The sequence below is a fragment of the Nicotiana sylvestris genome, chromosome 11 (assembly GCF_000393655.2).
Source record: "Nicotiana sylvestris chromosome 11, ASM39365v2, whole genome shotgun sequence".
Classification (NCBI taxonomy): domain Eukaryota; kingdom Viridiplantae; phylum Streptophyta; class Magnoliopsida; order Solanales; family Solanaceae; genus Nicotiana; species Nicotiana sylvestris.
In genome coordinates, this window is record NC_091067.1 from 56548968 (window position 1) to 56559938 (window position 10971).

Genomic DNA, 10971 nt, shown 5'->3' on the forward strand with positions numbered 1-10971 from the left:
TGAACTAAACTTTAGTAAGTGGCATTGCGCTATTTGGCCTACTCTCCTCAGAAGTCTGCCATCATCTATATGTCGGCCCTGTCAGTTAGAAACTAGTAAGGTCGAACCTGCTCAACTCCATTATGCCTATAGTGTGCAGAATATAGTGACACTAGTCTAAAAACCCTTATGCATCCTCAGAAGTTGCGCCACTGAAAGTAGGAGGATGATACTTCTTGAATCTCTCTAACCTCTTCTGCTCCTCCTCTGACATCACTGGCCTAACCTCAGGGTGAACGCAATCACGGGTTGCATTGGCATAACACCACTGCTCTAGAGTACGGGCAGCGGGAGTCTGAGCTCCTTCCCCAGCATGAGAAGTAGATGGTGCAACTAGGATCAGTCCCGCCTAAGCCAAGGTACCAAACATGCTCAGAAAGTGCACTAAAGTCTCCTGAAGTCTAGGGGTAGCAACAGGCGCCTTGAGTGCCTGCTCCCCAGCTGGAGCTACGGGTGGTTCCTCAGCTGCTACTCTATTAGGTGCTCTAGCTGTAGCACGTGCCCCTCCTCGGCCTCTTCCTCTGCCCCGGCCCCTAGCAACACTGGGGATAGCATCATCAGTAACTGACGCTCGTGTCCTCACCATCTGTGAGAGAATAACATGACAAAGGCTCAAACTTCGAAATTAATAAATTCGCATGATAAGGAACGAATGAGCTGAAATTTCCTAATAGTTTTGTGGCCTCTCGAAGATAGGTACAAACATCTTCGTACCTATCCGCAAGATACTATTAAACTTGCTTATGACTCGTATAACCTATGAACCTAGAGCTCTGATACTACCTTGTCCCGATCCAAAATTCCACCATAGGGGTCGTGATGGCATCTAGTTCCTAATACTAGGTAAGTCTATTAGATCACAATACCAATCAGAATATAACAACTTTAGAATTTAATAAAAACTGTAAAATATAAACAGTAGAAAAGAACTCGGTAATAAGATCTATAAGGAATACGCAATAGGCCTCAAATGTACATCACTGTTTTGGAAAATATAAACAGTAGAAAAGAAGCAGAATGGTAACTCTAAGGCCTACGATCGGAACAACGGGTATACTTTGAAGTCTCCAACAACTCGGCACCACTCTCTAACAACCCGTGCGATCTGAGGTACCTATATCTGCATAAAGAATGTGCAAAATCATAATATGAGTACACCACAGTCGATACCCAGTAAGTATCAACACAAACCTTGGTGGAGCAGTGACGAGGTTCAAGTCAAGACATTCACTAGTCAATTAACCTGGGCAAAAATATCAAAGACTAGCAATAAGAAGAATAGCTAAAGGCAATAACTGTAAATCTCATCAGAATAAGTGATAGTACTTTAATATAAGTAAGGGCTCAGTTTCAACGAGTCATCAAATAGGATCGCACCCATATAGTACCTCATGTCCACATTATCAATTATCCTCGCATGGAAGAGACCTTGTGCCACAACATAAGTCACATCCCGTACAGCTAAGACCTCGCGCCACATAATAATCGGATTCTGTATCATTGTCAAATAACACGTTCAAGAGAACTTTTCAGGAAGCAAATATAGTAAATCATGTTAACAACTTCAGATAGGTATATCCATCTTGGCAACCAAACCAACAAGTAATAATAGAGACACATATTAGCACATTAAAAATAACGCAACAATTCATGTAAAAATGCATGACACACACAAAGGAGTCATAAGCACAAATAAGATTACCCCTTTATTACTACCACACAAACATCAACATTAAAAATGCTCATAGGTCATCACATGTCATCCCCATATTGCCACTCTTATCTCACTATATGCACAACAGTAAAGTAAATGCCCGCCTTATCTCGCTACACGCGTATTAACAAATCATCCCATCTTGTCTCGTAGCATATGCAAACCCGATATAGCCCGTCTTGTCTCGCCACATGTGCAATATCAATAATAATAATAGCACGGCAAAAACCTCGTGCAACACCCGAATAATCTGCCCAACAAGTCCACATGTGCCACAATCATAACAACATAGCATGCCAACAATCATCAGCAAGACATATATTCACAATATGCCAACGCAGTGCACAAGGATAATTCACTAAGAAAATGCGATGAGTGTTCAACATATAAGCATGAAATCTAACTCAAATCAGTAACAATATTACAAATGTCCAATTTGGCCAATTTAGGAAACATGATCGCTAGCATGGAACATAGATTCAAGTAATTATCCAAAGTGAAAAACACGTAGTACAGGGACCTCTCAAACAAAACAAGGCAATAAAAGCAACCTCGATTCAAATCCGATCATAAGGAACACATACATTGGTGTACACACCTCATGTACACGTCGCCTACACATAACACAAATAAGCAATTAAGCCAAATCCTAAGGGGCATTCCCCCACACAAGGTTAGACAAGATACTTACTCCAAAAGCCATCAATCAATATTTTAAAAATGCATTTCCTTTAAAATTCACCTCTGCTCAGCTCAAATCTAGCCAAAAACGACTTAATAATATCAAGAAATGCAAGAGAAACCAATTTCGATTAATAAAGTTAAGATCTTTACACAATTCCAATGAAAGTCAGCCCTGGACTCGCCCGGTCAAACCCCGAGTCGAAGGGTAGATCTCGACTACTCATAACTCCACGAGTCCAAATATGTGTTTGGTTTTCAAATCCGAGTCCATCGACTCTCAAATATCAAAGTTTTTCATATTTCAAAACATAGTCAAAAATTCCTAATATCTCTTCAAATCTCATGGATTAGATGTTAAAATTCATAAGAAATCAAGTTAAAATATTGAAATTGAGCCAAAATCACATACCCAATAGCTAGATATGAAAATTCCTTTCAAAAATCGTCTCCTACCAAGTTTAGGGTTCAAATGTGATAAAATGAGACTAAGTCCCGAAATCTCATCTTTTAAACCAGCTGCAGATGTCGCATTTGCGAATAGAGGTTCGCATTTGCGACCTCCACAAATGCGACAGATGGATCGCAAAAGCGAACCTTGTTAGCTCCAGAAGATGTCGCAAATGCGAAGACAGGCCTCTTCGCAAAAACAATGCTTGATCGCAATTGCGGTCTCCCTTGCCCAATAGCACCATCACAAATGCGATAAGAATTTCGCAAAAGTGAACACCCCCAGCACTAGCCAACCTCGCAAATGTGAGGTCCGCAAATGCGAACAGTTTCTCGCATTTGCGAGACCTGCAGCATTAGCCCAAAACCAGCAAATCTGAAACTCACTCAAATCACTCGAAAACAAGTCTGAAACTCGCCCAAGTTCTCGGGCTCCACACCAAATATCCACGCAAGTCTAGAAACGTCATACGAACTCGCTCCCGATCTTAAAACACCAAAATAACATCCGGAACCACAAATCAAACACCAAAATGCATAGAAATCATATTGTAACTCAATAACTTCTAAAATCACAACCAAACATCTGATACCTACCAAACCAACTCAGAGGGTGTTTGGATTAGCTTATAAAAAGTAGCTTTGAAGCTAAAAGCCAAAAGCCATAAGTTGGTAATACCCAACATTTGGCTTTTGGCTTATTTTTGTACTTTTTATTCCTAAAAATAAGTGTTTTTAAGCACTTTTTATCATTGTCAAACACCACACAAACTAAAAAAATACTTTAAAGCCAATAAGCACTTAAAATAAGCAAATTCAAACATCCTCTCACAATGACACCAAAATTTGCACACAAGATCCAAATGACAAAACAGAACTATTCTATGTCTGGAAACCAAAATCCGAACCTGATAGTCATAAAGTCAATCCATGGTCAAACATAGGAAAATTCTAAACCTTCAAATTGCCAATTTTCGGCAAAAAGGCCAAATCAACCCAGGAACCTCCGAATTCGAATTCCGAACATACGCCTAAGTTCAAAATGACCATACGAACCTATTGGAACCATCAAAACAACGTAGCGAGGTCGTCTTCATAAAAGTCACATCTCAATCAACACTTCCAACCTAAGCCTCCAAACTAAGACAAGCATTCCAAATCAATCCAAAACCTCCCCGATACCAAACCAAACATCCCTGCAAGTCACATAACAAATGATACACACGGAAAGCTTCCAAAGGAAAACAGGGCTCCAATACACTAAACGGGGTTGTTACCGTAATAGTGAAAAATAAGAAATAAAGTAGTTACATGATAACTATATGATTCGTTTTCTTTAGTTTCAATTTTGTTATTGAGTTCATTGCATTGAGGCACTAAGTTATTTTGTTAAAGCAATATGTATGTTCTAATGTGTTTAAAAGGCTAGATTACAATTTGACGTGACTAATATTCTTTTTACCGTTCGCACATCGAGGCGATAAGTTCTAATACTAGTCTTTAATCAATTGAATTCTTTAAGCATTTCTCAATGCTTTCATCTGGCAACTTTTTACATATTCCATTATGTATATAGTCCTTATTAGATGTTAGCTACAATTAAGCCCAATTTTCTCACATAAAGCTTCAACTTGTGACTACATAAGTCTATGAACCCGTAGCAGAGAAGTAGAGTCACCTTCTCCACATTTAACTTCTTTAACAAACGTGAATCGTTTCAATGGTGTATTGGGCTACTAAGCAAGAACATGATAACAAACATTAAGCAGTGGGCTTACCATTTCATTACCTTGAGTAGCCCAACTTAACAAAATTACAAATTTCATAAAGAACTGCAGAATATACAGAAAAGAAGAAATAAAATTGATTATACTTTAAAACTACTTAAATTAATCTGTTAGAAGTTGTGATTTTTAATGGTCTTTTCTAGATCCATTTATACACAAACAGAAATATCACTACAATAAGCACCAATCAAGATAAAAATTAAATGCACCATCAAGTAACTGAGACTCCATAGTGATGTATGGTTCTCTTGGTTCTTCATCACATCAATAAGTTCAAGTCCATTCATTAAGTTGAACCTTGCTGAATGAATAAATAAAAGATTCCAGCAACAATGTGATTGGAGCTTATCCACACCTCCAGAGGTGACTAATAGATTCACCAGTTTTTTCAGAACGTTGGAAAGGCAAATGAACTTTTTATGGATAATGACACACACCACATATCTTTATCTTCATCCTCATACAAGATTTCATCCCTGGGAAAGATATACAATTATACATACAGCTATAGAGGTCTAGATGGATTACCATATACCAATTACATGATATCCCAAAATTATCTCTAACAAAATTTATTAAGTCAACACAATTCCATGGCAAACTAAACATATTCTTTCTGCCAAACTCTGAATTCAACTTACCACTATATTCTTGTGGTTATGCAGAATCACATAGCTCGGCATCCCAGAACTGTGCTTCATCACCCAAAAGAAGATATAAGTATACAAAGACATTACTGTATTTAGTTATTATGTAGATTGATTCCCAGCCCCAAAAAAACATCTTTAAATTATAGTAGCATCTAACTGTACATTATTTCCAAGCATGGCGGGACATTTATCCATTCCATGCTTGTGCATTTTCAAGATACATGATTAAGCATATCTAATACTACAAGGCGTAAAGAAACAGGAACATATTTAAGAGCAGAAACAGGATCACATAGTACTTTTCACACAATTTCAGTAACAAAATATACAAGAATTGGTCTGTACTCTTATTATCACAGTGTTGTGCCTTGCCATGACAAGTCACACGGGCACGTAGAAAGCAATATAAAGAAAGATTCGGAAATGATACTTTATACAGGGTTTTAACAGGTTTTGAGAACTTTCTTTCTTCTTCCTTTACTTTTTTTCTCTTTAGAGTATGGGTTTGTTTCAAGTTAGACATGGACATCTAGTTGCAAAAATTGCATAGTACCAGGTATTACCCAGCCCCCAAGACAGTTTATAATAAATACAGATCATTGGACTTATCCTCAAGATATATCATAAGACCAATAAGTTGAATAGAAATCTCACTATCAACTTCTCGGCCTCTACCTCATTGTGAAAAAGGAAGCATCAATAATGTTGTACATAAGCACAAAAGATAGAATTTCAAGGGTGACTCTTTCAATCATGAAGGCTTAATCTGTTAATGAGTTGTCGAGCACACTAAATCAAGAATATATAAGGTTAAAAAAAAGTCAAATAACTACAACAGCAGAATACATACATTGAAAATCAGTCAATGCCTTCTCTAATTATTTCTGGAACTGAAACTGCCACCAAAGCTTGACCACCTTCTAAATGTACAAGCCATCAAATTCCGTCCCGTTATGAGTCCTAACCTTGCCTTAAAGGAATTTGACCTTCCAGTATTGCTTAATGCAATATTAGCACTGCCGCCTACTTGGCTAGCCATCTGCCTATTTTCCTGGCCAACCTCATTCGCAACACAATCACTGGTGCTTGCATCAGGAATTTCAGGTTCATTTGCATCCAAGTTCACAGCAAGAGAACCTCGAGTGGTCCTCAACCTATCTGCAGCCTCAGAAGTCACCAATCTACACTTCTTAACCTTCACTTTTACCAAATTTGGACATCCGCTAGCCAGCGCTTCCATACCTTGGTCGGATACAGGGCAACTTTTTATACATAGCTTTCTCAATGCAATACACTTTGCGGCTATGCACGAAAGCTCGGGATCTCCAACAGTATCACTCCCACATAGAGCTAATCTCTCTAAGTTGAGACAATTTGCAGCCAATTTCTCCAAACTAGCACGCGTTGGATTCACACCAATCAAAACCAATTCTTGCAAATTGGGACAATGTTTAGCAACAGAAATTAACCCTTCATCACTTATCCGGTTAGTCTTCCATCCATCAATATGGAGCTTCCGGAGAAGCTTACAATGTTCAGCAACAGCCACTAAGCCGAAATTAGTGCATTCTGGCGTTTTAACAAGGTGCAAAATTTCAAGATTCGAACATTTAGAGAGAGCAGCAAGTCCAATGTCACTAACCTGAAGCCTCTCAAGATGAACTTCAACCACTTCACTTACCTGATCAGCTATTGCTTCCAGAAGCCTATCCCAATCTCCAGAGCATCGGAAGAGCTTCAACGTCCGCAAATTCTTCGATCCTATAATCAACGGTCCAAAGCACTGTCCATTATAGAGCTCCTTCAAGCATATAACTCTGAGAGACGCTGCGGCAATTCCAGGACCGATTGGCTCTGCCGCTGCGCCATCTGTAATGCCACGGAGCCGTTTCACTGATAATTCTTCAAGGGAGGAGCAGTTATCCAACACGGCATTCATGCCTTTGGCACCGAAGGAACACAATCCACAAGAAAGCTTTTTCAAACCCGTGCAATTCTTCGCAAAAGCTTCAATTCCGGCGTCAGTAATCTCCCGGCATGTTCGAAGCTTCAAACGTGTGAGGTTACGGCACCCCTGCGAGATGAGGACCAACGCATCGTCTCCAATACTCGTAGATCTACGGTCGCATTTCAAAGCGAGCTTCGTAACCGAATCAAACCGAGAGAAAATGGACGGAATCACAGAAGCAAGGTCCGATTGCGCGTTGAGCGACAAACGGTGACGGCTTTGACCTTCGATCCGGAACCAACGGCGGCAGACGAGGGAGCAGCGTTTACGGTCACCGGAGCTAAGAGACTGGAAAATAGAAGCCACGCACTCATCCGGTATATTAGATGAATAATCAAACTCTCCAACCTCGAACACGTCGATAACATCATCAGAATCCTCATTTTCCTTCATCGGCGAGATAACGCCGGTAGATCTAGATTTTGACCTTGAATGATGGATGTGATTTTGAACTGCAGTAGTGGTGGAAGCTGATTGGCCCATCCACGGCGGCCGGAGAGTAAGTTTTTCTCGTGTGGTTCCACTCTACCGTCTCTTTTGTCGGCGCTTTACCAGGTGAATTCGCGATTGCTCGGAGGCGGCGGTGGAACGGCGGATATGAAAATGAAATTAATTTGAAGGTATTGTTTGGAAGGTAATTTAGCTTTAAATTATCTTATAGGAAATTGTTGTTATTTGCTGTTATCTACTTTCAGGGGAGAGGGAGAGGGATGGTAGCAATTGAATGAGAGCAACCCTAGTGTACTTTCCGTGTGGACTAGGTGTAAATTTGCTTCGTTTTGTCAAGGGCTATATGTTCCCGTTAGTAGCGTGTTTTTTGAGAAATGTGGGAAGAGGTGAATCACGTGAACAACCATAATAAGTAAGGGAAGTTGAAGGAGCAGGAATCATTGTCAAATTTTTTCCACGGGGTTCAAGCGTTGGAGCACGAAAAGCAGGGTCACATGGATTACGTGTGTCTCTACAATTGGCCGAACCTGCATCCTTCCGCATTTAATCGCTCTAAATTAATACATGAATAAAATTTTGGGCTATTTTTTAAATTTTATGAGTAATTTCAATAAAAATATTAAATAATAATTTTTTTGAAGTTTTTCAAATTTTCAAAATATATCTTCAAGTGAAAATTTTATAAACAAATGCTAATTTGGAAAAAAAATTGAAAAAATTTGAAAGAAAGAAAAAAAAATCATGTCCAAATGGGCTCAAAGTTGCTCCGATTATAAAATGTTTTAACCTTTTTGACGCGAAGAAGATTAGTCAAAGTCAATCTACTTGATAGAATGTATTTTTTATTATTATTTTATATTTTTATGTTTATTTTGAGATTCGATTAGTTCGAATTTGTCAGAAATCTCATTCTAAAGTTAAAGCACTAACTAACAAATGAAATTTCACTGTTGTATTGGTAAAAATAAATATTACACGTGGATTTATATACGTGGATGATGTGGCAAGACATATGAATCGCTAAGAAGGCAACAGGCCGGAGAGATGCATTAAAAGAGGCACGAGCAAATCACCCACGAGATAAAAGGGGAATGGTCACTCGAGTCTGAATTGCTATATGAAGAGACACCGGCAGAATGAATCAAGTCAGTAAAGAAGGAAGGTTCATGAATCGTCAATTAATGTGCATGAATGATCTTAAGCGTTACACGATCTTCATGAACAGTTATGATTGGCAAATATAACGTCTCATTAATATCATTAATGTTCATAATAATTCAGTCATAAAAGGGAAGAAACGTTGTACTTATAGATTCCTATATAAGGGAAGGGGATTTCACTTGTAAAGACACGTTCTAATTCTCATTGGAATACAATTACTTTTTTTTGCTTTCTATTGATTACTTTGCTATTTCATATTCTAATTTTCTTTCTTATCATTGAGAGAATATAGAAATTCTTGATTATCAGTAGCCCGAATACTTCTAAAAATAAGCTTTGACCGGAATACACATTTTTTTAGTTAAACAAATTGGTTCCGTTACCGAAAATCTGATAATTTTTCACTTTCCAAATTCATTTTTCTGTCAAAAAACAAAATGTTGATCGCTAACGACTACAACCAACAAAACCAGCAAAATCAGCTGAACCAATAGAATCAACAAGAGAATGAAATTCCAAACCCCTCTCCCTAAAATTCTCCTCCACACTCCCGTGAAAGGTCACCTGACAGATCAACATCGCATGTTAATTAACAAAGGGATGATCAAACTGCTGATGATGCATTGAAGCAACTAATTGCAGAACACGTCAACAATGCTCTCCAAGTTTTTGTTAGTGGGTTGCCAATTGTACCTCCAACTTCACCTTCAAATAACACCGCAAGTATAGAAAATCCACGCTCGGGACTTGCTAATTCAGGCAATGGAGGAACTTCTAGTGAATCTCGTGACGGGAGGTCAGGTACTCCAAATAATTCTGATTTACAAAGTTTAGTACTAAATTTGCAGAAATAGCTCAAGGAGCAGAACAATCATATATCGCAGATACCTGGTGTGCCACCCGTAATTAAAAGAGTGGATATTGATAAATATTCTCAATAACCCTGGAAGTCAAGTGCCGTTCCTCTACCAATTTCAAAAAAGTTTAAGATGCCCGATATTCTGAAGTTTGATGGGACAACTGACTCACCAGATCATGTAACTGCATTTACAATTGGCGTGAAGAGCAACGATTTGACCAAACAAGAAATTGAGTCGGTGCTGGTCAAAAAATTTGGTGAAACACTCACAAAAGGAGCCCTAACATGGTATTCTCTTTTACTAGAAAATTCTATTGATTCTTTTGCTGATCTTGCAGATTCATTTATAAAAGCATAATCGTGAGCTCAAAAAGTTAAAAAGATGATGGAAAAGATCTTTAAAATAAAACAAGGAGATACGGAGCTACTCAGGGAATTTGTGGATAGATCCCAGTGTGAAAGGATGATGCTACCACGTGTACCGGATAATTGGGCGGCCATGGCATTTGTGAGTAACTTAAATGAAAAAAGCTCAGAAGCCACGAGGAGACTCAAAGAAAGCTTACGAGAATTCCCTGCAACAATTTGGAATGAGGTTTACAACAGGTGTATCACAAAGCTACAGATAGAAGAAGACACTATCACTCAGTCACTGGGAGATGAAAGAATAAGTTCGAGGCGACCATAAATTGAAAAAAGGTCCGATAAGAACAGGTGCGAACCTTACATGGGACCAGCAGGAAGGGATTCACGTTCTAAATAGGAGAACCTGAGGTACGGTTCCAGATCAAGGGATAGAGATACTGGTTCGTCATCCAAGTTTGGAAATGAGCGAGATACGCAGGACAACAACTTAAGTACAAAAGCAAAGATTGGGGGTTACTGTTTTAATATTAGAACATCTGGGTCGGTAGCTTTTTTAAGAAGCATGGAAGATAAGGTGAGGTGGCCAAAAGAAATGAGATCGAACCCCAGTAGAAGAAACCCAGATTTCTGGTGCGAGTTTCATAATAATCACGGTCATAAAACAGTAAATTGCAGATTGCTACAAGGTGAAATAGAGCACTTATTAAAACAAGGCTATTTAACCGATTTGTTTAGTGAGAAGGGTAAGCAAGCATATATGAAGAATAGACAGGAGCCACCAAAACCCCCGTCACCGAAAAGAACGA

General features: G+C 38.8%; 1 protein-coding gene across 3 annotated transcripts; it reads right to left on the reverse strand.

Moving 5' to 3' along the window:
• Nucleotides 1–4747: 4747 nt before the first annotated feature.
• On the reverse strand, nucleotides 4748–8148 carry LOC104214849 (F-box protein At1g47056-like). 3 transcript variants are annotated; one of them, XR_708027.2, is made up of 3 exons: nucleotides 6172–8148; nucleotides 5313–5361; nucleotides 4748–5147 (listed from the first exon to the last, which is right to left on the reverse strand). XR_708027.2 is itself a non-coding variant. In XM_009764572.2 (2 exons), the coding sequence occupies exon 1, from the start codon at nucleotides 7810–7812 to the stop codon at nucleotides 6196–6198; it is 1617 nt and encodes a 538-aa protein (XP_009762874.1). In that variant the 5' UTR covers nucleotides 7813–8148; the 3' UTR covers nucleotides 4748–5147; nucleotides 6172–6195. The 3 variants fall into 3 exon arrangements, 1 of the variants encoding a protein (XP_009762874.1); XR_708028.2 differs by having other exon boundaries at nucleotides 5313–5366; XM_009764572.2 differs by lacking the exon at nucleotides 5313–5361.
• Between the last annotated feature and the right edge of the window lie 2823 nt (nucleotides 8149–10971).

Bases quoted from the DNA above. Each gene is read 5' to 3' on its own strand.
- LOC104214849 (XM_009764572.2), bottom strand. From the start codon at position 7,812: ATGGGCCAATCAGCTTCCACCACTACTGCAGTTCAAAATCACATCCAT.